At 49.3% G+C, this 27,365-nt stretch overlaps 1 protein-coding gene across 7 annotated transcripts in view; it reads right to left on the reverse strand.

The window, feature by feature from the left end:
• The window catches only part of ACSF3 (acyl-CoA synthetase family member 3), a 55,174-nt gene that overhangs the window by 17,985 nt on the left and 9,824 nt on the right, over positions 1–27,365 (reverse strand). For 6 of the 7 annotated variants that reach the window (XM_049110593.1, XM_025427114.3, XM_035715831.2 and 3 more), the window contains 3 exons: positions 17,172–17,326; positions 15,912–16,057; positions 10,401–10,513 (listed from right to left, as the gene is read on the reverse strand). In XM_049110593.1, coding sequence (XP_048966550.1) covers positions 10,401–10,513; positions 15,912–16,057; positions 17,172–17,326 — 414 coding nt within the window. Of the gene's footprint in view, positions 1–10,400; positions 10,514–15,911; positions 16,058–17,171; positions 17,327–25,818; positions 25,946–27,365 lie in introns of all 7 variants that reach the window. The other variant, XM_025427115.3, reaches the window with a different exon arrangement.

Here is a 27,365-nt window from a genome sequence, read left to right on the forward strand (position 1 = left end):
AAGCTGCCCGTCCTCTTCTAAAACTGTGCTCCCGACACTCCATGAAACTCTGTCTTCAGGGTGTTCCTGCACAAACCATGGCACACAGGAGCCTCAGGGAGGCATGGGCAGCCACCACACCCACCGGGGCTGCAGCAGCTGGGCTTCGGAGGCTCCCGTGGGGCCTTCTGGAGTCGGTCTCTTTCCTTGGTGAGGAGGAGGCGGAGCACAACTGAGAGGACGGCTCTGTGGGTAAGACCCAGGTACCCAGGACACAGTGGCACCCAGATTATGTGGTCCCGGGAAGGAGGGGATTCATCTCTCGTGGTGACCACAGTACAGGGCAGGAGGGAGGCTGGGTTTTATAAGAACCTGAGTAGGGCTTCAGTGAAATCAGAAAAACAATGTGTAGAGGCCTGTGCATGTCAGGCCCTGTGTGAAGCCATCACTGGACAGAGAAAAGGTGAGTGAAAGGGGCCAGGGATGCTCTGTTCTTACTCATCAACTCCTACCTGGAATGAACTCATTCTGGGGAAGAACCAGCCCCCTCTATTTTTTTAAAAAAATAAAAATCAGAGACCCTTTTTTTTTTTTTTTTTTTTTTTTTTAGAGACCCTTTTAAAGAGGCTGTAAAACCATCTCATTTGTCTGAGGCCTGGACACAATCCACATTTCCAAGGCCGATGCGGCAGGCAGGCAGCCAGAGCCTGTCCCGCATCAGCAGCTCTCCACTGACTCTGTAGCCCACTTCCTACTGACACAGGTGCCCCTGTCCTAAGGGGACTGGGCTCCACATTTGGGGCCCAGCCGGGCACCCGTCAACCAGCCTGCTTAGAGGAGGTCTGTGTTTGTTTTCCAGCCAAACCACACACTTCATTTGAACCCCACCCATCTTCCCACCTCTGCCCTTTATCTGATTCCACTGCTCAGGTCAGAGTGGTCACAGGACAGCAAACCTGTGGGGTAAAGGCCTTGAAACAAGTGTGCATGGCTGCCAACCCCCAAGAAGGCAGGCTGAAACCTGTGGGCTGAAGCCAATGGGATGAAATAAAACAACACAGAAGCCAGCCTCCTCCAACGGACAGAAATGAGATCCAGAGTCTTACAATGTAATATTGAAATTTCCTGGACACAAGATTACTCAGCATGTGAAGAGCCATCAAAATGTCAACTCTTAACAAAAAAAGGCCATCGGTGCAGGACACTGCAGGGCGGCACCGATGTTTAGGCATACCTGACAAAGAATTTAAACCATGTACTACAAATGTGCTCCAAAAGGAAGACCAAACACCCAAGAAGTAAATGAAAAATTGAAAGTCTCAGGAGAGAAATAAAAGTTATAAAGCAAAATCAAATGGAAATTTTAGAACTGAAAAATACAATGACAGAAGTAGGAAACATTCCCGGGATTGACTTCATAGCAGAAGGTCACAAAGCAGAGTCCTGAACTGGAAGATCGGTCAATAGGATTTGCCCTCCTAACTCGAGCAACAGGAAAACATGCTCACTCGTCCTCCTCACTACCATGCACACTAACATTGCTGCTGCCAGATTCCCAGCAGAGGAGATGCCAGGAGCAGCGAGAAACTGGATAAAATTTGGCTGAAAACTCTCAAGTATGGTGAAATACATAAACCTATAGATTCAAGAAGCTCCAGGAACACCCCCAAAAGGGCAAACCCAAAGAAACACAGGCTCAGACACATCATAATCCAATCACTGAAGACCAAGGATAAAGGAAAAGTCTGGCAGTGGCCAGAGAGGAGCCATGCTTCTGACGACGCCTGCCTTTTGGGCAGAAACCATACAGGCCAGAGAAGGGGGACCCACTCCCAAGCCTCAGCCCCAAATCCCAGATCCAGTGAAAGTAACGCTCCGGTTTGGAAGAAAAGACAAAGATGTTCTTAGATAAACTGAAAACAAGAGAACTTGTGGCCAGCAGATCTGATCTGAAAGAATTACCAGAAAATGTTCTTCAGACAGAAGGGAAATGATTCCAGGGGGAAATATGGAAACTCAGAAGTGATATAAAAGCAAACGAATCAGTAAATACCTGGGTGAACAAAACTGACCATTTTGTTCCTCATGAGTTCTTTAAAACCATCCTGAAGGCTGAAAGCAAACACTGTAGCACTGTCTGATGGAGTTTATAACATATGCAGATGTTACACACAATGCTAAATGGGGAAAAGGCAAAGTGACCATACGGTGGCGACAAAGACTCTTTGCCTGACCAGACTGCAGTCAGGCTCCTGAACCTTCTCCTAGGCCCATCTGTGCCCTTCCTGTGAAATCCAGTTCTAGCAAGAACTCTGCTCTATTCCTTTAGCAAGAGACCCCCATCCTGATACCTGGTCACCCTCAAATGTGCTACCACCCCCAAGTGACACCTGATCACCCTGGCATGCCCTCACCAGAGATCTGGGCAGGTAGTTTAGCCAGATTCACAACCTGCCCCCCCTCCCCGTGTTTCCCTCAGCAAGTCTATCCACAGACCCCAGTGGCTACACGTAGGACATTTCCCCTGGCCCACACTGCATTCAGAGCTAAGCCCAACTCTCGCCTGTACTGTAAAACCCCACGGCACTGGGCCCTCACTCACCCCAATGCTCCTGAATAAAGTCTGCCTCGCCATCTTTAACAAGCATTACTGAATGTTTTTCTCTTTGACTGGAGGAATTCCATGTTCTTCTGGGAGTGTTAAGTGCTGAGTCTAAGTAGGTTTCAAAAAGTGAAGTGTATTTATTGTAGTCCTTAGAACTACTAAAAAACTGTACAAAAGCATATGTTCAAAAACTCATCAGGTAAATTAAAATGGAATGCTAAAAATAAGTCCAAAGAGGGACGAGACACCAAGGGAACAACAGTGAGCAGATAACAAATGGCGGCAGGCATACGTTCAAGTGTTTCAATAATTAAGTCAAGTGTAAATGCTCTAAACACACCAATTAAAAGATTGCCAGACTGGATTGAAAAACCATACATGATTCGACCATCTACTCTCTTTAAGAAACTCACTTCTGGTACGGTTACACAGGCAGGTTAGAAGCAAGGGGATGGGACCCTACACACCATGAAACACCCTCCAAACAAACTACATTGACTCTGGAATATTAATGCCAGACCAAACAAACTTAACAGCAAAGATCATTACCAGCAGGTCTGCCTGACGACAGAATGGTTAAGTCACTGAGAAACCGTAACAATTAAAAATGTGTATTCATCAAGTAACAGACTTTCAAAATATATCAGCAAAAACCCAAAAGCAGAAACAGACAATTACAATGGAGGAGACACACCCCTCCTCTGTGACAGAACTGGTTACTTGGCATGGATGTGCGGCACAGAGCATCACCAACCACGTGCCCCGGACTGCCATTTGCATAGCATCCCAAACCAGCAGAATGCATGTTCACCAAGAAGGCCGCATTCCGGGGTGCACACATGCCTTCACAAAACAACTGGAATCGTACCCAGTATGCTCTCTGATTATAACAGAACAAAACTAAAAATGAGTAACAGGAAGATAACTCTCCAAACACTTGGAAAATAAAGACACTTCTAAAAAATCCATGAGTCAAATAAGTCTTAAGGAAAATAAAATCAGAAAATATTTTGAATTGAATGAAAATGAAAACATATCAAAATTCGCAGGGAGAGGGCAAGCCCCTGGGTGCTGCAAGGAGATCTGTGCTGGTAAATGCATGAATTGGAAAAAGGAAAAGTAAAGAGAAAACCCCAGGAATCAAAAAACAAGTTCTTTGAAGAAGGTTCAATAAAAGGATAATCTTGTAGCAAGAACAACAAAGGAAAAAGCAGAAGTCTCAAACTATCCATAAGAGGAATGAGAAGGGCATTACCTCAGATTATACAGACATGAAAAGATGAATAAGGGGACATTGTGAGAAATCCTACATGCATCAATTCAACAACTTAAAGGGACCAATTCCTCAAAAACCGCAATCTACCAAAATTCACCCAAGATGCATTAGATGATCCGAATAGTCCTATAATCATTAAAGAAAATGAGTTAATAGTTGAAATCTTCCAAAAAAGAAGACTCTAGGCCCAGATAGTTTCACTGGTAAATTCTATCCAACATCTCAATAAGTATATGATACCAATTATATGTAGCTTCCTCCAGAGAGCAGGAGAGGAGGGCATAATCCCCAACTCATTTGATGATGCTAGCATTACCTTGACACCCAAACAAGACAAAAAAGCACAACAAAAGGAAACCTCGATGTAAACGTCCTCAGCAAAAGGCTAGCAGATCCAATCTAGCACAATATAAAATAAACAATACGCCACAAGTGAGTGTGGTTTGTCTTAGGAGCACAAGGCTGATTCAACACTAGGAAATCCACCAATGTGATCCACTATATTAGCAGCCTAGTGAGGAAAAAGCAGTTGATGTAAAAAAAAAAAAAAAAAAAAGCACTTGAAAATATTTTATCCAGGGGTGCCCAGGTGGCTCAGTGGGTTAAGCATCCAGCTCTTGGTTTTGGCTCAGGTTATGATCTCAGGGTCATGAATTCAAGCTCTGTGTCAGGCTCTGTGCTCAGTGAGGAGTCTGCTGGAGATTCTCTCTCTCCTTCTGCCCCTCCCCATCCTCTCAAAAAAAAAGTGAAAATATCTCATCCATTCATGCTAAGAACTCAGCATATCATAAGTAGGATGGAATCTACAAAAAGCCTTTAGCTAATGTGAGGCTTAATAATTAAAGACCAATCCTTCTCCATAAGATCAAAGACAAGGTAAGGGTGTCTCCCCCCCCTTTTTTTTTTTCCATTTGACATCACACTGGAAATCCTCCTCAGGGCATTTAAGGAAAGGAGAAGAAATGGAAACACACAGATTGCAAAGGAGGAAGTAAAACTGTTCCTACTTGCAGAAAACATGGTTGTTGATATTTTAAAAATCCCAGAAAACCTACAAAAATACCTTCTAAAACTAAAAAGTGAATTTAACAAGGTTACTAAAGGTTATGAAGCCAATACACTCAAATCAATGTATTTCTATATGCCTGCAATGAACAGTTCAAAAAACAGAAAACCCCACACCTACAATAACTGGAAAAGAAGGAAAGGAGGAGGACGGAGGAAAGGAGGAGAGAAGAGAGGAGGGATACCTGGTTATTTATCTAGTGGGGCATGAAACACACACACTAAAACAGACCTAAGTGAGTACAGAGGCATACCATGTTCATGGATTAGACTTGGCAGAGTGAAGATGTTAATTCTCCCTAAACTGATCTACAGATTTAATGCAATTTAGACAAAGATTTATTTATTTGAGAAAGTGAGAATGTGAATGAGGAGAGGGGCAAGTGGGAGGAGGAGAGAGAGAATCTGAAGGAGACTCCATGCTGAGCTAAGAGCCCGATGTGGGGCTCAATCTCATGACCTTGAGATCACAACCTGAGTCGAAACCAAGAGTTGGACTCTTAACTGAACCATCTGGGCACCCCAGATTTAATGCAGTTTTCATCAAGATCCCAAGAAGATTTTTGTATAGATATAAACAAGCTATTTTAAAAATTGCCATGGCAGGCAAAATAATTAGAATAGCTAGACAACTCTGAATGAGAAGAATAAAGTCGGTGACATAATGCCATCATTCTGAGACTCACCATAACACAGCAGTAGTTAAGACTGGTGTGAGCAGAGAAACAGATACACAGGTCAATAGAGAACATATAACCATGTACTCTATATAACATATAACCATTTGACTCTGCTCAAATACGTGGTACCCATCACAGGTTCAATACCATAAAGACAGAATTTGTATCAATCCTAATTTTTGCACAGATTTGTCAGGGAGTCTCAGTTGTAGGGAAAGCAAGTATCAAGTAACTAAGATATGTCATCATTTTCTTTATGCAAAAAAAAAAAAAACATTTTTCCTTTCTTTAGGGAGAGAGAAAAGTGAAGCAGCAATATGAAGCTCTAAGTACACATTCATCCATCACACAGTAGCTTGTGTTACTGACTCAGACCCTACAAAAATAAAGACAGATTAATCTTGGTCATTGACATTGTAAATTTTAGAGACAAGGGTGTGAGGTGTTATCAAGAGTGAAGATAAACCAGGAGAAGAGAGGAACAGTCTGAGGAGAACAGTATCATAGAGAAATAATCTAAGATGATGCATAACAATAAACATTCACTTAGACTAAAACCCATGGCCTAGATCACCAGGTCCCCGCAGAGCTGGAGCTGTGCAGCTCACACCCCACCTGTGCTGGGAAGAGCATAGGGCGGGGCAGGGGCAGGCTGGATGGGGCACACAGATCTGGGAGCCCTGCAGTCACACACAACACTGCTTCACACACTGCAGCCAAAGCCTGGGCTGTTTCTACAGGGGGTTCCTGTGTTCTGGCATGTAGGGTACCACGTGCCCCAGGGCATGTGCATCAATGTACGAGTGCCACCCCATTTTACTGTGACCAGGACCATGGTAGAGAACCTCCAGCTCCCTCATCTGCAAGCAGCCTGAATGTCTTTTCCTCTATGAGCAGATGTTGCTGGAAAGCCGCCAGGTAGAACCCCTGACACCTGCCCAAGCTCACACTAAGGAATGGGGGAAATCGTGGTGGAGGAAGGTGCAGGAATGCAGGTGGGCAACTTATGGGCCACGGAGGCTGGTGAGGAGGGGCAGGACCCACAGCAGAGCTCTTGACCCTGAAGTCCCCTGGGTCCCTCCTTGGCCGTGGGCTTCTGGTGTCCTGATGAACGGCTGTCTCACTCAATGCTGCCCACTTGTCAGGCCTCGGGACATGGGCTGGACACACATGCAAGGATGAGGCCCATGGCAGGAAGGAGGTGTGGGTCCTTATCATCCCCTGCTCGAGCACACCTCTCAGGGTATCTGGGGGCAGGCTCTGGTTATTGGGGACAGAGAAACACAGGGCGGCTAAGAGCTTGCACACACATAGGTCTGGCACATGAGTGCCACTTGCCTGCCTTTTCCTTGCAAAGATCCCCCATTTGGGGCAGTGCCGCCTCCTACCTGGTCCTTGTAGGGAGATGGTACACCCACCTCACCCCAAGAGGCAAGGAACACATGGCTGATGACAGTCTGTTTGTCCAGGTGCGTGCTTCTGTGGGGATAGTATGGTCTCCACACCCCACCCATGGCAGGGCCAGAGGGTGTCCAAACCCTGTGGCACCCTGTCCCCAGGCCATGCCCCACTGTGTGTCGCGTGCAGCAGTTGGCGGCACGCAGCAGCAACAGATGGCAGCAACAGGCAGGGGCAGGAGAAGATGCAGGAGGGGAACCCAGGAGATGCTGGTGGCCGTCGGGAGGAAAGGTAACCAAGCAGGCTGCTGTCCAGAGTGACAGCTTGCATGCAGATAAACAACAAGATAATTAATTTTTAAGGGGAAAAAAAGGGAAGGAGGGCTCGCTGTCGATGCCTGCTTCAGCCTGAGCTTGTGGTCATTGAAGCCCCAGCAAGAGAAGATACTTCTGTGTACAGGCTGGGGCTTCATTCAGCTTTGAAGCCATTTGTCTGCTGAGAGACCCGCTGCTGCTGGCTGGTGCTTGGCTCTCCTGACAGGGAACACTTTGAAGGTAAATAGACAGAGACACAGAGACAATGTGTGGCATGCTCACGGGGGTTAAAGGAGAAGCCAGCTGGGGGGCCACGGCATGTGAAAGAGGCACTATGGTAAACAAAGTCACTGGGTCCTCTGGGCAGGTGTGGCCTGACCACGGCCCAGCAGGGAGACAAGACAGCAGTCAGACAAATGGAGCCAGAGAACTGTCCAGGTCGGGGAGAGGAGGGAGCCTACTCTTCCAGCACCTAAAGTCCTGCCAGACAGAGCGGCAAGGCTCAGGAAGCACCAGCACAGGGCTGTGGATGGCAGGGAAGGCAGCCATGTCACCAACCAGCCACAGCCAGGGCAACCACACGATGGGGACACGGATAAGACATGATAGGTTCACTACATGAGAGTGCACAGGTATGTCCCACCACATGCCCTGTGAGCCCCCTTCCTGAGTTGTCAGGGCCTTTCTCAGACTCCGGTACTGCCCCACTGCCATGGCCACTGGGCGCCACAGGCATGAATGCCTCTCCCCCCTGCTCTGGGCCTGTGAGCAAACGTGAATTCTCCCTGCTGTCTGGAAAGTACCACTTGGCCTAGCCGCCCTTCTGCTCCCACCCTCCCCAGGGTCTCCTCTTTGTAGGGCAGAGACCCCAGAGCCCCCAGCCTGCAGGACACCATGCCCTGCACTGCCTCTGGGTGCCATCACGGCTGACACCCATCTCTGACCCTGCTGGCTCCATGGGACACTGCACCCAGCCCAGAGTGAGAGGGCAGGGCGTGCAGACAACAGGTGGGTTTGTGTGAGGGCACACACAAGGCTGGATGTTCCTCATACTCATTTTTGCAACTTTTCTGAAAGCTTGAGATTATTTCCAACTAAAACTTAAAAAACATTGAGAAGCTGTCTTCAGCTGTCCTGACTTCTGAAACATTAAACACATCAGTCCTCACCAGTTTGGAGTGTACTCAGAATTTACGTGTCATGGGAGGACTGGAAAGCTTTGTTTGGCAAATCTGTTTTCAGAGAGGGCATCTGCACTTCAAGCAACATGTTGCAAGTCCTTGTAAACACAGTAGATCCTGGCTTTGGAGGAATCATGCTTCCAGGCCATGTCCCCATGCATGGCTCACCTAGGTCCCTGATGAGATAACAGGTTAGCTCGTTTCCACTGTAATGCATCATGAAAATGACGCTTCCTTCAGGATGACCTGAGCCTCCCCAGGGTTCATGCACATGTCATAGTGCCAATGGGTTCCTGGGAAAGATGTGGGTTATAACTGGCCCTCATGGTGTGGGGAGCCAGACAGAAGCTGCACAAGGTCCTGGGGGGACAGTGACAACAGTCTGAGTCCCCACTTTGAAAGGACAGAGGGAGATGCAGAGTGAGGCATGGCCCTTTTGGGTAACATGCACAAGGCCTAAAGTCCCACAGTCTGGAGGTGGGGTCGGTAACTCAGGCCACAGCTGGGGGTTCCTGCGAGCAGGACCATGGGGGAGAGGGCAGCCTCCCAGGTCACAGCGCCCCACAGTGGGCCATGCATACTGAGGCCTGTGTGTGGGATGCACAGTGGCCTTGAGCATGCACATGGTCATCGAGGCAGCTCTGTTCTAGATGGTTATACTGATTTCTTGACCAAGCTGAGAATGTTCTAGAACATGCCATCAAGAGCACTGAATCCCCAGTCTTCACATTTAGAAGGTCGTAGGTGCGTGTGTGCTTGGCTCACACGTGGGGAAGTGGGACTCTGGCTCCCTCAGCCTCTCCCATCCCCATGACCCCCAGGCCCCGGCAGTGGTATTGGTCTGCCCAGGGCCACCCTTGGAACACATGTTTCCTTCTGATGGACAAGGGCCGGGCTGCCAGAGCTCTCTGTACATGGAGGCAAGTAAAGACAGTTGAGGAGCACTGGCAGGTGGGTGGGCTGGGCTGCCTGCCTTCCAGGTGAAGCAGTGGATTTTATTGTAATTTTAGGGGGAGATGGTCCCCAGGTATGTATGGAGGCCAAGTCATCAGGTGGATGGCACCTGGAGGATGCAGTAGTGGGTGATGCTGTCTGTGCTGCTGGCATGTGACTGACCTACACGCCCTGAAGGGCCAGGGTCCCTTAACCCACACCCAGCCATCCCTGACCCAGCAAACAGGCTGCATGTCCAGAGGGGGAGGCAGCCCATCATTGTAGGGAGGGCTGGACCACCGGATGCTGGCGCAGGTTATTGGAGCATGAGCAGGCTCACGAGGAGGCGAAGGGGCTGCAGGGCGCAGGCTGTGAGCCAGAAGAAGACCTCAAGGTCTTCTTGATCTTTCAGCTGAGGCTGAAGGTCCGGGCCAGCCATTATTGAGGTAAGAGCCCAGGCAGAGGGTGGTCAGGGAGTGATGGAATGTGCCTCAGGACCTCAAGGCTGTCCTGAAGAGGGCAGCATGGAACCTGCCCACACACACGGAGAGTAGGGTCTGGAGGCCAAGGGAACCGGGGGAGGAGCCACGGGCTGACCTCCACTCGGGGGACCTGGTGAGGGGTTTTCTTGGGTGGACATTTTCGTAAGATTACACCTAAAACCACCCAGTTCTACCCATTTGTTCGACCATCTCCTCAAGCATCTCCTTCAGACATGGACACTGAGACCCCAGGGGAGGCCAGTGTGGAGCGGGAGAGAAGCTGACACCCAGACCCACTACTGCTGACATCTCTTAAGTCTAGTCTGCGTGTCGGCTATAGACGAAGTTATCTCCTCTTAAACCAAACTTCCAGTTCCCACCAATCCTTGTCTATGATTCCCATTCACTTATGATCACCAGATCTGTCACTATTACTTGGTATGGCTGTGTGATGCGTGCACCGCCAGCAGAGCACAGAGCAGCCCACCTGCGTCTCCTTTTCATTTCCTTCTGCATGGAGCACATAGGGACAGCCCTCCTTCTTCGGGTTTTCTGAGACAATGCGCACCTCAACGCCTGGCAGCGGGGTCCCCACGGAACCTGCAGAAGAGAAAGGAGAGGGCTGCAGGGCCAGCAGAAGAGCCTGGGACAAGGATACAGGGCTCCACGTGGTGTGTGCAGGTGGCCGCTAAGACTCACAGCTGCCCACAGTCTGTGAGACTGGCTCTGGATGTTCATGGGGGAGACTCCTGGTGCCCAGGCTTGAGGCTGAGGCTGCTGCCACCTCCAGAAAGGCCCTGGTAATGGTGGACTGTCTCCAGGGGCCATTGGAAAGCACTGGTACACAGATGGCCCAAGAGGGACTGAGCTGGCAGGCAGAGGATTCCATTAGCATTCTGGTTCATTTATTAGGCACTCAGGGTTTGCTCAGTGTGTTCATCCCCACCAAAGCACCCAGTGTGGCAGCCTGTCCTGCCCTGAGGCAGCCACAGCAAGGCCCCGCAGCCATAATACAAAGGACCAATGTGGACAGAGGTCCCCACACCAAATGCTCGGTATCTGTGAAGACTCACATCAAGGCTTCAGGCTCTTTATTTTAATCATTAAAATCAGTGAGGATTTGTCACGGGACACATGCCCGGCAGGCTGACTCTAAAAGTCTACATACGATCAGGATTCTGGGATGCAAACTCCCAGGAGGGTCAGTTAAACAGGACCTTGGTTTGCTAGCATGGTGCCATACTATCCTTGTGGCCTGTCTTCTGTATCTGAGGTCCTCCCTACAGTGCCATCACAGAGGGCTGTTGGCTGTCTCATATCCTGGTGGCCTCATGCCTCACTCTGGTCAGGAGCCCGTGTCCCTGCCTGGTGGAAAGCACAAAACCAGCTCCCTCCTGTCCCTTTGTCTTCTTGTTTTGCTTCCAAAGATTTTTAAAAAGTTAAATCTAGAGGAGATACAATTAATCATCACAAAGCACACAACTCTGGCATTTTGCACATTCATGATGCTAGGCAACTGTCACAGCCATCTAGTTCCAGAACCTTCCATCACCCCGAAGGAAACCTGAGCTGTCAGCAGTCATGCTGATAGTCTGCCTATGTGGGTCTGCCCACTCCAGACAATCCCCACAGAGTCTCAGACATGGGATCCCCCTGGTCCTCTGGAGATGTATCTGTTCTCAGCATGTGGCCGCACAGGCACCAGGACACTTGAGATGCCAGCCAGGAAGAGAGGGAGTTTCATCCCCAGTGTGCAAATGAGACATGGGCCAGAGGCAAAAACTGGCCTGTGAACCTGCCCCTCACACCCCACTTCTGGCCTGGCTCAGCACACCCATGGCCATAGCAAAGACCAGATGCCACCGGACCAGTGGTCTAGACACGCCTTCCAGGTGACCTCGAGGTCCTTTCCCTTTCTAGAGTTGATAAATGGTCCCTTTCCTTGTGGATGCTTTTCAGCAACAAACTTAACTCCTCTGCCACAGATGCTGCTCCTCCCTAGGCCTCAGGCCTATGCTAACCGGGACGCAGCTCAGTGACGGCCGGTGCCAGAGCTCTGCCTGCTGGGAGACCACTTCCCACTCCTGGTACGTTATGGCCAAAGTGGGTGGACGGAGGCAGTGGAGGAAAGCTGATGTGGGACAGGGCCAGCCAGGAGGATGCTTAGACAGGCCGCCCTGCCCAGCCCTCCCCCACTGGCTGCCCAGTGCTGCTGCAGGCCCTGGAGTACTCACAACGCTCCCGTGTCCCCCGACAGGACAAGTTTATTGTGGCTGCACCAGGTCAGCAGCCTCCATGCTGAGGCTGAGTACGGTCATTTGCTGATTTACCACCTCCTAAGCAGGTCAGATACTTCTTCAGGTACCTGCCAGAGGTAATGGTCCCATGAATACTCAGCCAGCCGTCAGGAAGAATGATGACATCATCAGCTTCACTACAGGATCTTAAGCAGGACCCATAGCCTCACTCAGAAACAAAAACTGGCTCTTCCTCCCCTTTCCTTCTTTCCCTGGGACCACAGAGGAGGTGTGTTGACAGGGCAGCTGGCCTCTGGGCAGGGGAGGTGTATGGCCCCTGCTGTGTCTGACGACTTGCAGCAGCTGTTAGAGGTCAAGAGCTCAACCCAAACATTGTGCTGCCTCAGAGCTAGTTATAGTGCTGTGTCCCAGATGACCCACAACTGTCTGGCCCGGCTACATATGACAGGTTCCCACGACCCCCTCTCCTTAGGCTCAATAATTTGCTAGAACGACTCACAGAATGCAGCACTAGATTTACCACCACCATGAAGGATGGGACTTAGGAAAAGCAGATGGAAGACATGCCCAGGAAGGGGGTCCCTGAGCTCCCATGACCTCCAGGGCACCCCCTCCAGCACCTCCTCTGGTTTCTCTGGGGGTCCACAACTGAGGAAGCCACTGGGTACCAACTCAGGACACCCTCTTCCCTGCCCAGAGGGTCTACCCCACCTTCAGCGGCTTTCCCAGTCATCTCAGCACAGACTCCACTGTTGGGGACGGGGTTTCTGAGAATCACTAAGACCCCTTGGCGGCTCCAGCACCCAAGCAATTCCAAGAGTGGCAAAGACCAAATACAGATTTCTCTTAAGAAGGAGGTCCTCTAACCATCCTCCTCAACTCAAAAACGCCAGCCTCTTCACCCCACCCACCATTCTCTCCTTCTTTCAATCCACTGGTTTCTCCTTGGAATATTTTTCACAAAGGAAAAACCCTCTTCTCAGGCTCCTCCTGCCCCTCTCTGGTCTTCTCTCCATCTCGAGTGAACTAAGATCTGTAATGGAAGTGCTAACAGAATCTTAATTAATTACAGCATCATACACAACAGTGTGACTGAAATCTCCAGGCAGAGAGACAATGACTCTAGTTTCATGGCTGGAGGTACTGGAGGGTGAGGTCCAAGCAAAGAAGATGCTGCAGTCTGCGTGGGGCAGCCATGGAGCCCACGACTACCCTGCCCTAGCTGGCCGGGAAGACCAAGGTCCACCAGCAGTGCCCTCTCCCCCACACCCACGGGGACAGCCTCTCTCCTAATGTCCACACAGGGTCAGTGCTGGCCACAGTCAGGAGTGCATGTCGTTCTTCTGCATCTAAGACAGTTGTCGGCTTGTCCTAGATATCTGTGATTGGCCTGTGGCTCTGTCCAGCAACTAGGGAAGGAGGCAGCTCTGCAGCTGGTCCCCAGAGAACGGAAACAGGCTGATAAGGTCCTGGCGCTCCTGTCAGCGCTCCACGGAGCCAGCGGCAGGAGCCATTAGCGCCTCTGATCTCCACCTCCAATTAGAGCGTGATTAGGCCCAGCAGCGCCAGGCCATGAATTATTCATCTCCCTTCACAGTAACCACCAGGGACACAGAGAAGGAATAATCAGAAGATCGACTGGCAGCAAACGACCCTCCTTGTATGGCAGGTCTCTCTTTCAAGGCTCGCCTGGCCCATGTGCCCCCATCAGGTTCTGAGAGCCTTTAAAAACAAATCCTGGTCGTCACTGCAGTGACCCTGAGAGCAACACTCAGAGGCCATGTAGGCAGTGGGAAGGAAGAGGCTGCAAGCAGGTGTGACATGGGCCTGAGGCTGGTCGGCTGTGTCCCAAGTGCAACAGAAGCCCAGCCTGGGCATCGAAGCACACGGATAAGACCTGAAGGGGCCAAGGAAACCCCTCAACTGAGCTTCTCCAGAAATGACTCTACTTTTTTCCAAACCAAAGAAACAGTCTTGCACTTAACTGCCAGCAGCCTGCATTACAGAAATGGTCATGGGTATTTGATCCCGAGGTAGGGAGAGAGATGGTGGCTGTGCCCTCCTGTTCCTCACGATGGCCCCAAGGGCTGGGTGAGAGCTGCAGCAATCACCCAAGATTCAAGAACTTTCTGCCCAATAAGCCTTGAGGTCTAGAGCCTAGGTTCTGCCTTCCTCAGACAGGGCTGGAGAAGGCCAGGCTAGCCGGAGACCCTGCGTGACCTCTGTCCAGGGTGGCTGCTTGCCCCACTCACCTGGGGATTCTGCCTCCACCACCTGGGGTGAGCACCCAGCTCCCTGTGCCCTCCATCTTGTCCTGGCTCCTAGTCTTGGCTCTCAGCCTTATGTTTGCTTCTATAATAATTAGGGCCCAGAAGGGTCCCCACGCATCTCTGTGCCCTCTCTCTTCCCTGAAACTGTGCCATGCTGCTGTGCTCTTGGCAAAGCGGGTGTCCCAGTGTAATAGTATGTATGTCCACCCAGTCACACATCAGCTATGTGGCCCCGGACAGCTTGGGTACCTGCCTTAGTGTCCTCGTCTATCACCTGGGCAAGATCACCTCTGCATCAGGAGCTGCTATGGACACACTGTGGCAGCTTCTTGGGAAGACAGGTGCTCATTTACCTTCTGACCACCAACTCCACTCTGGGTACCGACTCATGAGAAATAGAGGCACATGTTCACAGAGAACCTGCACTCAGACCTTTACAGCAGCTCTACTGGCAACCATCCCAAACCAGACACGATCCAGTGTCCTTCGGCAGAGGAGCAGGCCAAGAACATTGGCCTGTCCACACTGTGGAATCCCACTCAGCAAGGGAAAGGAACTCGCATCCACATGGATGAATCTCAGACATTTCCCACTAAGCGACCCATTAGGCCTTGTTCCCATTGACTGACATTCCAGAAAAGGTGCTAGAAGAGAAACAGGTACCTGCTTGCCTGGCCTGGGGTGGGGAGGTGCTGAGTATGCCAGGGGAGGGACTGAGCTGCCAGACACTCCATGTCCCAAGAGTGTGGTTGGCTATGTGTTTTGCAAACCTCATAGGACTGCACACTGGAAGGGGAATTTTACTGTGTGTGCACGATAAATGGACGCACGGACAGAATCACAGAGTTGTTTTTCTCTTGCCTCCAATTGGGATCTCTCTTGTTTTGGACACCCTGGAGGAGGTGCCTCATGAAGACAGGGAGAGCACTGAGAACAGCACACCACACATTCACACCTTAGGCCTGTGCTCTGCTGGCGGATTCCCTGCTGAGGACCCAGGATGTGAAAATCTGAGTTAAAGTCAGAGTGGAACATCTTACAGAAGGCTGTATGGTAGGCCCAGGGCAGGAAGCCCTGTCGGCAGCCCACATCATCCAGATAGATGGAGGGCTCCCTCACCTGCTGTCCCTACGCCCTGCGTGACCCCGGGGGCCTGGATGGGAGGGAGGCTCTGGCCGATGGCCCCTTGGTCTACATGGAAGCAGTGCCTACCCCAGGAGGCACTCTGCTGAGCACATGGGTCCTGGTCATTCCCATTCTTCCCACTGGTCACCAGGGAAGGACACTGTATAAGGAACACCCTTCTCTCCTGTCCCCGACTGGCCACTTGGGAGAAATGTGAGTGCCCACAGGGGGATAGGCCACAGCCACCTGGCTAGCACCCCAAGGTAGTTCTCTGGCCCAGTAGGACTGGCCCACCTAGGAGCTCGGGGCAGAGAGGAGGACACAGCAGGCAGGTGCTGCTCATACCTGGCACGCGCACTGTGGTCAGAGGGTTGGACAGCGCCATGCCGATCTCCGTCATCCCGTACCGTTCCAGCAAAGTGTGGCCTGTGATGCTTTGCCACTTCTCTAGCACAGGCAGAGGCAGGGCAGCTGAGCCTGAAACCATCAACCTGCCAGCACAACAGAGGCAGCCTTAGCTTCTTGGGGGTGGCCCTCGCCAGGACAACAAAAACCTGTTGTGCACAGCGCTCTTCATTCAACTCCAGTATCCTCAAGTTCATGACAAACAAGGTATCGGGGGCCAAAGTTTACCTCTGTTCTTTTAAAAATAATTTGTTGGGTGCATCTTACAGTATAAACAGGTCTTCAAAAGGAACAGGTAATCAAGGTAAAAAAAAGTTTTCAAGTCTTTGGAGGCATTCTTTGCACACGACTATGCACTGTCTATAAACAATCCTAAATCACAGCAATAATAAGAATTTGGTTTGTGTATAAACTGCTTCCAGGCCTGAGGAGCAGGAGGGGCAGATGAAAGGAGAGAGCCCACAGCTGAGTGATGCTGCAGTGGATGAGCTCGCGGGCGTGACACACACCACGCAGCGTCTGAGAGCTCCTACTTACATCACTCCAGCACCACATACACCCCACCACATTCAGAACTTCCAGTTCACGCTGGCCAGGCAGCTCGCTCTGAGCTGGTAAAAGGCTATGCTCGCCTCAGACAGCATTTCACGTCTCTCTGGTCCCATGAAAACTCACCACGCCAGCTTGGGTGGGCACTCTTAAGTGACTCAAGCTTGGGTGAAAATCGGGGAGAAGCATACTGGGTCTGCAGGTTTGTAAGGTAAAGCAGAACAAGCCTCACGCTACTGAAGGACCCGCAAGATCCAGCGCCTCTATCAGGAAGGGTACTTGTGAACAGATCTGGGAGGCACAGGACAGGGTGGGGGTGCTCCACAGGGGGTGGCTCAAGGGCCAGAGACTGAGGTGGAGGGAGATGAAGCGAGGTCAGACAGGTCAGAACGGGTGAGAGCGGGCCCTTGTCCTTCAGATTGGACCATAGGACAGAAGGACACAGAGAGACAGGTGTATCTGGACAGACTCAGAGAGAGAGAGAGAGAGAGAGATGGAATACGGACAGACATGCAGAAAACAGCTCGCTGTACACTTTAAAGGGAGTGGAATACACTGCTTTCTAAAACTTAGGACTGTTTTACTAAACATATGTGATGTTAGTTGATCTTTAAGGCTTTCTGGGCCAGAGAATGGACTATTTCCATTTACCTAATCCTCTCTTCACAAACCGCACGGACAAAATCCTGGACGTGAGGCTGGGTGAAATGTCTGTCATAATAATCCATCAGCTTGGCATAGATTGTAGGCACTGCCATAAATACGTTAATCCGTGGAGTTTCACAGCCCAAGAGCTTTTCCCAAACCTAGAAAGGAAAAAAACAGGAAAGAGCAAAACGTGAGAAAACATGCACACACTCCGACGCAGGCAGGCTCATCCAGCTCCAGCACATCTTAATGGAGACACCCTCTTCCTTCTCTTTAAAGATCCATAAGTGGCTCCCAATACAAGGCCTCTCACTTGGCTGATATAGCCTCTGGCTATTGCCGTGGGAGTCCCCTTTGCCAGGAGATACTGGTGTCAGGCCACAGGGTAACCATGACAAGAGCAGAGGCACAGCCCTGGCGTTGGATCTTGTCAGGAGAGATGGGGCACCTCATGCTCTTCCAAGGGGCACCTGTGAGCCTTGGGTCAGCATAAGGCCCGGCACCAGCAGCTGCTCAAAGATGGTGAACATATGACTGTCTGGTTATATTAGAAAAAGTCACATGAATTTTGTATTTCACTTGGTAACAGATGCTTTCTTTTCTTTTTCTTTCTTTTCTCTTCTTTTTTTCTTTTCTTTCTTCTTTTCTTTTCTTTTCTTTTCTTTTCTTTTCTTTTCTTTTCTTTTCTTTTCTTTCTTTTCTTTTCTTTCTGATTTTATTTATTTGACAGAGAGAGTAAGCAAGCACAGGCAGAGGGAGCAGCAGGAGATGTAGAAGTAGACTCCCCCACTGAGCAGGGAGCCCGATGCAAGACTTGATCCCAGGACCCCAGGATCATGACTGGAGCCGAAGGCAGATGCTTCACTGACTGAGCCACCCAGGCACCCTGCTTCCTGTTTTAATATAAAGATGTTCTATGTGCCTCACTGGTTAAAGAGCTTGGGTGTGACCCCCCAGTGTTCAAGAAAAGCTGACACAGCCCCCTCATTCTGTGGCTCTCTTCACCCCAGTGTTGCCACGTAAGCCTCTGGCCAGGATGAGCACAGGAGGCTCACAGGACCCCAAACATATACAGACCTTGCCCTGTGACATTCGAGGGGCCAATCCCAAACACTCTGACCCCTACATGGACAGGCTGTGTGGAGGGTAGGTGTGTCTCTGACGGGAAATAGTATCATTCTTTTAAAGACAATGATTAGGGATCCCTGGGTGGCGCAGCGGTTTGGCGCCTGCCTTTGGCCCAGGGCGCGATCCTGGAGACCCGGGATCGAATCCCACGTCGGGCTCCCGGTGCATGGAGCCTGCTTCTCCCTCTGCCTGTGTCTCTCTGCCTCTCTCTCTCTCTGAGACTATCATGAATAAATAAATAAAATCTTAAAGACAATGATTAGTGCCCCTTATATTGCAAAGCATGTAGAGAAACAGGAATATGTGAGCCATAATTAGGGAAAAAAGTCAACAGAAGCAGACCCTCAGAAGATGCTGGAATTATCAGACAAGGAATTGTTTTTTTTTTTTTTTAAGATTTTATTTATTTATTCATGAGACACACAGAGAGAGAGAGAGAGAGAGAGAGAGAGAGAGGCAGAGACACGGGCAGAGGAAGAAGCAGGTTCCATGCAGGGAGCCCAGTGTGGGACTCGATCCCGGGACTCCAGGATCATGGCCCAAGCCAAAGGCAGACACCTAACTGCTGAGCCATCCAGGCATCCCCAGACAAGGAATTCAGATAATTACAGGCCTGTGAAATTTAGAAGGAAAGATGAACAAAACGAGGGAAAATCAAGGATTTCATTGGAGAAGTAGAAACATAAAACAGAACCATTATTAAACTCGGAGACAAGTCATCTGAAGCCACAAATTCACTGGACAGACTCAGGCATGGATGAGACCATGCAGAAGAAAGGATAGAAGCCGCAAGACATGGGCTCATGGAAAAGATCTGCACCAAAGCAAGGCAGGACAGACAGGAGACAGGGTAGTGGGAAAGACACATCAGCGCAGCACACCTGGGGGCTTGGCAGAGACTCCCCATGTCCATGGGCAGGCAGCCTCAACATGGATGAGATGGCAAGTCTCCCCACCCAAGCCACAGTATCAACGTGCTCCCCCCAACAAACTCTGGTTCCAACAACCAACAAGCTGACTCTACCACTCTCATGGAACGGTAGAGACTCAAAAGAGCCAAAACAAGCGTGAAAAAGGAGAGAATAAGTGTGGAGGGCTCATTCTTCTCGACTCTTAAACTTGCTCTAATGCAAGAGTGACCAGTGCAGCGTGGTGCTGGTGGAAGATCAGACCTCCAGATGAATGACCAACCAGAGCCCACAAATAAACCAATACATGTGTGGCCAATTGTTTGTTTTAAAAACTTACTGATTGGGCAGCCCTGGTGGCGCAGTGGTTTAGCGCCGCCTACAGCCCAGGGTGTGATCCTGGAGATCTGGGATGGGGTCCCACATCCGGCTCCCTGCATGGAGCCTGCTTCTCCCTCTGCCTGTTTCTCTGCCTCTCTCTCTCTGTGTCTCTCATGAATAAATAAATAAAATCTTTAAAAAAAAAAAAAGCCTGGTTTCCTTAAAAAAAATAAAAATAAAAACTTACTGATTTATTGATTTATTCATTTGAAAGAGAGAGAGAGCACACCTGCATGCGCAAGCAAGTGCGGGGGAGGGGCAGAGGAGGAGGGAGAGGGAGAAGCAAACTCCCCCCCTGAGCACAGAGCCTGACAGAGGCTCGATCTCACAACCCTCAGATCATGACCTGAGCTGAAACCAAGAGTCAGATGCTCAACTGACCATACCACCCAGGTGCCCCATGGCCAACTGGTGTTTTTTTTTTTTTTTTTTAAGATTATTTGTTTACTTATTCACGAGAGATACAGAGAGAAAGGCAAAGACACAGGCAGAGGGAGAAGCAGGCTCCATGCAGGCAGCCTGATGTGGGACTTGATCCTGGTATTCCAGGATCACGCCCTGAGCCAAAGGCAGACGCTCAACCATTGAGCCACCCAGGCGTCCCCCAACTGGTTTTTGACAAAGGAGCCCCCATTTCAAATGGGTAAAGAATAATTTTTTTAACAGTGTTAGATCAACTGAACACCACATACAAAAAGATGAATTTTAGACCTTTGTCACATACAAAAATTAATCCAAACTGAATCAGAGACCTAAATGCATAAGCTCAAACTATAAAACTTCTAGGAAAAAATCTTCATGATCTTGTTTGAGCAAAGATTTCTCAGATATGACACCAAAAGCATGATCTAGGAAATTAATTGATACAATGGACTTCATCAAACTAAAAACGTGTTTCAGAAGATACCATTAAGAAAATGAAGAGATAGGGCACCTGGGTGGCTCAGTGGTTGAGCGTCTACCTTCAACTCAGGTCATGATCCCAGGGTTCTGGGATGGAGACCCACACTGGGCTCCCCATAGGGAGCCTGCTTCTACCTCTGCCTATGTCTCTGCCTCTGTGCTTCTCATGAAAAAATAAATAAAATCTAAAAAAATAAAAAAATAAAAAATGAAGAGACAAGCCAGACTGGGAGAAAATATTTGCAAACCATCTGACAAAAGACATATCCAGAATATACAAATAATCACTAATCAATAAGATAAATAACGAGTATAAAAATGGGCAAAAGGTCTAAACAGTTCACCCAGGAAGATATAAGGATGCAAGCAAGACCATGAAAAAAATGCTCAACATCATTAGTCATTAAGGAAATGCAAACTGAGGGGGCACAGCTCAGTTGGTTAAGTGTCTGAGTCTTGATTTCAGCTCAGGTCATGATCTCAGGGTTGTGGGATTGAGCCCCATATTGGGCTCTGTACTCAGTGTTGAGTCTGTTGCAGATTCTCTCTCCCTCTGTCCCTCCTTGCTCATATTCTCTCTCTCAAATGATCTTAAAATTGAAAAGGAAATGCAAATGGAAACCATAGTAGATCTCACTTTATATGTACTAGAATAACTCTAACAATAACTTAAACAACAAGAAGGGCTGGCACTGATGTGGCAAGACTAGGGTCCTTGCACACTGCTAGTGAGAATGTAATCAAGAGCCAATGTGGGAAATAGTTGGGCAGTTTCCTGAAATACAAAACATAAACTTGCCCTACAATCCGATAATCTATTCCCGCATATCTCTATAAGGTACGTGAAAACATGACCACACAGGGATTTGGGTGCAAATGTTCACAGCAGCGTTATTCCTAATGGACAAAAACTGGAAGCAACCCAAAGCCCATTGGATGGTTCACAGGCGAAGAGAGCATGTGAAGCGACACAATGGGGTGCTCTTCAGAAACAAAAAGAGCAACCACTGGCCCACGTGCTACAACATGAGTGAGACTCAGAGATGTTTTGCACAAAGAAGGAAGCAGACATAAGACCCTGCAAGCCATAGGACTTGGTGTCATGCAGTGTCCAGGGAAGGAAACATGCAGAGACAGGCAGACAGGGCTGCATGGGAGTAGGGAGTGAGACAATGGCTGGGCAACTCTAGGTTTATGAAAAATCACTTAATCATGTACAATAGTGACTTTCACAGTATGAGAAATACATCTCGGCAGAGGTGTGAGAAAGATACAACATGAACACTTCAGGGAAACAAGCTTGGAGACTCATGAACCTGAAAGAGCATGGGGGAGGGCCACAAAAGGAAAGGCCTGGTAATCACCATAGAAGTTATAGACTCCTGACGACTTAAAGTAACAATGATGATGTGTCATGAAGACGAAGTCAGGAAGGAATAAAGAACAAGAGGTCGAAGGCACAGAAATCACAGGTGCATTAGAGAAAAACTGTGACACAAGAGTGAGCACAGTAATGGGAGGAAAACATAAACCACCTGTATCAGTGCTAATGGAGGCATCACCACAGATCCCAGGGACACAGAAGAGAAACTATGAACTACCATGAATTTCACAGTTTTGATGAAATGGACAATTTCCTTTAAAAACAAAAACTTACTAAAACTGACATAAGAAACAAAATAGGAAATATTAGAAGTCTTACATATGTTAAAGAAACTGAACCCTTAATTAAAAGCCCTTCTGGAGAGAGGTCTGGCCCACATGGCTTCCAGGGTGACCTCAGTACACACTCAAGGGAAGAGCAGTGTCAGCCTTACACCAACCTGCCCAGGGAGGAAAAGCCCTGAAAAGGGAAGCACTGCCTCAACACAGAAGCCCAGCAAGGAGGTCATGAGACGGCTACAGACCCGTATTCCTTCTAAACATAGATGCAAAAGCTTAAGCAAAATATCAGCAAATCAGATCTAGCAACACATAAAAGGACAATTCATCCCACCCTTAGGAAGTCTGCTCGCAGGGCTGCAAGGTTAGGAAGCTAGAAACACGACAGACTTTAATCAGTGTAAGTAACTGCATTAGCAGACTAAAGGGGGAAATAGATAATAAGTAAATAAAGGGGCAGATGCCATGTGATCATCACAGTAGATAAGGCCGTAAGTAATACTCTACCCCTCTAAGATAAGAGCTCTCAGCAGACAAGGAGGAGCTAGTCCATCCTTGAGCTCATATACAGCAACTATAAAACCAATAGCTAGCAATCAATTGTGCAATGTTAATGCTTTCTCCAAAAACTGTGAATAAGTCAATGATATCCACACCATGACCACTTCCAAATCAGAGTTACAAAAGTAAAAATTCTCTGTATCACAAGACACTTAAAAAAGACATTGGTTTGTGAAACCAAAACCAGACTGGAGAAGATTCACAATATGTTATTCTGACAAAGGCCTTTTATCCAGAATATATAAAGAACACCTACAGACCAATAACAAAAAGCTCAATTTGAAAATATTTTTGAATGACCAACAAGCACATGAGAAAGTACTCAAAAGAAATGCAAATTTTATAACAAAAATGATGTAGCAGGGCACATGCAGGAGGGTGGACGAAATGCAAAAAGCCTAGCAGGGGTGGAGCTCTGCCACCCTTGTCACTGCTGACAGAAGCAGAAAACAGAAACCACATTTTGGCAGTTTCTCATAAAGTCAAACTACATGACTCCACAACCCAGTAATCCTACCCCTGTGTATTTACCCCAAAGAAATGAAAATATACATCTGTAGAAAAACTTCAATGGAATGTTCCTGGCTGTTTTACTCATAAAGCCAAAATGGACACCACCCCAATGTCTACCAACAGGAAAATGGATGAGCAGCAGTGGGACCCCTGCTGATGAGGAGGCATTAACTGTTGTCAGGTGGATGTGGATAAATCTCAAAGATGTCATGGTGACAGCAATGAGATACAGGACTATGGTCACTGTGAGCCCAGCACGTGTAAGGTTCAGGAACAGATCAGTGGTGTCATGGTAATAAAATGCGATGAGGTGGCTGGAAGGAGGCACAACAGATCTCCCGGCAGGATGGGAACATTTTAGATCCCGAGCCCAGAGGGCCCACACACATTCACCACAACATAGTGAACTATGTATATTGAGATCCCACGGTGTGTGCACCACATCTCAACAAAAGGAAGCGGAAATGCACACATACTCGACACCCACTGAAATGGCTGGAAGTCACATGACTATCAATGTCAAGTGTTGGTGAGAACATGGAGCCACTCTCACCCATTGCTTGTGGGGGATTAAACATACAGCTGTCCTGGAGAACTCTTCCACAGTTTCACCAAAATTAAAGATGTGTCCGGCCTGGTGGGCGTCCAGCAGAGACCCAAGAGAGGTGTCCACAAAAAGATCCTTATGAGAATGTCCATTGCAGCTTTATTCATAATGTCCCTCAGACTGGAAACAACCCAACGTCCTTCAGGGGCAGCATGGACAAGCAAGAGGACAAAACATAGCAACACAAAAGACCAAGTGACAAGTGATGCAGTGTGAGAATACATCTCAGTACCATGCGATGAGCTAAAGAGCACAAAGGAGCATGCCCTGTAAAGCTCATGCCCACAAGAGCATGTGGAAGGCGTCCACAGTTCAGGAGTTGGGCTAGCATTAGCTCTGGTGGGTTTGGGGAGGGCACTGAGGCAGGAGGAGACCTTCTGGGGTGAAGAGAATGTCCACTGTCTTCATCCGGGTGTGGATGGCTGCACAGGTGTGTCACAGACATAAAGACAGATGCTGCACACCTAATGTACATACAATTTAGTTTACATACGTAAACTGTTATCAATGAAAGTAAATGCAGCCATGACAACATGCCCCTGCAGGCAGACATTCACCATCCTAAAGTCTCCCCACCATCACCACAGCAACACAGAAACCCAGAATCTCATCACCAATTCTCAGGAAATACAGGGGACAGGGAAACACGTTTAATGACGCTATCGGAATGCAATCTGCATAAAACAGACTTTGCCAAATCTACAGGACCCACAGCCTGATTTCTTAAACAAACTCAACATGCCAGGAAAACAGAGAGGAACCTGCAGGGGAAGCCACAGGTGGTGTCTGCACGAGGCAGGCATCATTTAGATCTAATCCCAACACAATGGAGACTGAGGTGGTCCTGGCAGTGAGGGTACTGCTGGTGACACATGACAGCAGAGACTCTTGTTCTTTACTCCCTGTGATGACAGTGCTGTCACAACTCTAAGAAAAAGCATCCTTAGCTTTTAGAGATGCAGAAATCATCTGATAGCTGGCATTCCTTTCAAACTAACCTTGACACGGGAGAAGGTGTTTCCAGCTCAAACAAGAATGACCCTGAGTCAGGAGCAGCCGAGGCTGGGCAAAGGCACATGGGCATTCCTCTCTCTTGTAGATGTCTGAAACATTACCTACTTTAACAAGTTTTAAGATTATGATAAAAGGGTTTAGATTAAATTATCTCTCTAAAGACCTCTAAAACTGATAATGTACAATTCTTTACAGGCAATGAACTGAATACTTATTAGTCAGAAAATACTAAGAATAGATGTTCAACCAAACATTTGGCATGACTGAGGAAGTTCACTTAGGTGGACATGACCCCACTTTATTACTGAGCAGAGAAACGAGAAGTGAAGATAAAACATGGCAAGCTTCCTGCAATCCACACTTCCTCCTGCTGAGTAGAGAGGGGACAGACCTAATAGATCAAAACCAGGGGGTACCAAGCAGCAAGCCCAGCAAGGACAGGAAATCCATGTGGATGGGACAGCTGCCTGACAGGGTCCTCACAGCCCTGGCGTGGCCATGACCATGACCTGGGCCTGCAATTCCATCTCTGCCCCCCACCATGGCACTGATCCAACTACACCTAAGGTCCTTTCCAAGCTCTGGAATGCAGACTTGTTGGAAATCCCATGTGGAGCAGAAGCGTGGGTCTGTCAAAACAGTGCCGTCCTGGGCAGCACCCTCATGGTCACCTGTCACTGGGGAAGGTGCGGCTTTGGGAGGACTGAGGTCGAAATGAGTGTGGATGTCCTGATCTGGCTGAGGAGGAACTGCCTGATGCCACATAGCATTTAAATGCATGGCTGACCTGTTGCAGACCCCGTCACCTCCCGGCCTGATGAGTCCTGACAACACCCTGAACTTGGCCAGATCTTACCCTGCCCACCCAGGGCCTACCTGTTACCAGCAATACGTGGACCAGAGTGCACATGACGGGACAGACTTCCACTGTACCACTTCCCAGGGAGGCACCGTGAGGGGGTTCATCCCTCACCTGCTGCCCTGGCATGAGAGGAGGGAGGGCAGGGCTCATGAGCTGTCCATCCATTCCGGGGTCCCATGGTCCTGGCCAGGCCTTCTCTACTGGCCGTACACGTGGTCCCCAGGCTTCCCACATGAGGCTAAAGGAAGGATGGAGCACATGGTCAGCCAAATGAAGGGTGCTGACCAGTCCTACAGACCTTCATGCTGGCATGTGACCCCAGCACACAGAGAACATCTACCAGATGCTGCCTCCTAAGGACGCCTGTCTTGGAATTTACCCAAGTCAGCAGAGGCAGTAGCTGCTGTCCTGAAGCATGACATTTATAGCAGCAGTGTCTCCTCCATGTTGTCCCAACTCATCCATAAACTAAAAACTGCACATTTGGGGAATTCCTTGCGGAAAACAAGCCTCCTCGGCCCTCCCTTTTATTCACAAAAGCATTTCTGAGGCAGAGAGACCACTGGGCCCTGCTCTGCCGTGAGATGTCACAGCACAGATCAGACAGCATTTCCCAAATCAGGCTGCACCCAGGAACCCCTGGGAGCTTTAAAATTTAACGAGTTGGGGCCCCAGACCCCCTGGCTGCAGCAGTGTGAGGGTCACTCACCCTTTCCCCACATGGCCTGCTGTGTGGCCAGGACTGGAAAGCTGGGGTTAGGTCCTGGCCCTGGAGGGCTGCTAGGCAGGTTGGGCACTCCAGGCAAGGCTGAATCAGCCTAAAGCAATGACCCCAAGGATCAAACCACTACTCATTCTTTTTTGTAATTCTTAACAACACAGAAGGAGGTTCTTATGAAGCTACTCTGGCCAAAAGTGGGCACTGAGGACACCCCACAACCAGAGAGCAGAGGCAGGAAAACAGCTGCTGTCGGGTCCTGCGGTTCCCGTGCACGCCCTGCCCCTGAGACCCCCATTTGAGGCCTACATGACTGTAGGCACCCTGACACACACACTGCCTGGAAGTACCTCCCACCCTCCACCTCTCACCAAGATGCCCGTTTTCCAGATCCCAGAATGAATCTGTTCTGGGGCCACTGGTCTCCCAGGGCAGCATGTTTAACCAAGGGAAACGGTGTCCTGGGCAGGGGGTGACCTGGCAGCCTGCATGGCTGAGCCCCTGGGAGCAGTGGTCTCAGTGCTCAGAGCCCTGACCTCACATGACTGGGGTTCTTGGGGCATCCTCCTACCTCATCTGTCTGGCACAGCCTCTGCCCAGCAGGCAGGTCCCTAGCTGGTCCCACGGCCCTGATTTAGTGCCTTTGGTGGAAATAGCACCCTCTATGACGTGCGGTGACCCTGGGGAGTCAGCCCCCAGGAATCCATACAGATGCAGGAGAGACTCAGCCTAATCAACAGCCATACTTTGTCCCTCAGGTGGTGACAGCAGGCTGTCAACCCACCCACCTTCCTGCCTGTCTTCACATCACTGCCATCTCACCAGACCACATCACAGGGCATGGAGAGCCACACTGGGCTCAGTGGGGTGACCTATAGAGCCCAGGACCCCAGGCCGTCTAATACCATTACAGAAACCTGGCCACAGCTCTAAATGAGTT

The sequence above is a fragment of the Canis lupus genome, chromosome 5 (assembly GCF_003254725.2).
Source record: "Canis lupus dingo isolate Sandy chromosome 5, ASM325472v2, whole genome shotgun sequence".
Taxonomy (NCBI): domain Eukaryota; kingdom Metazoa; phylum Chordata; class Mammalia; order Carnivora; family Canidae; genus Canis; species Canis lupus.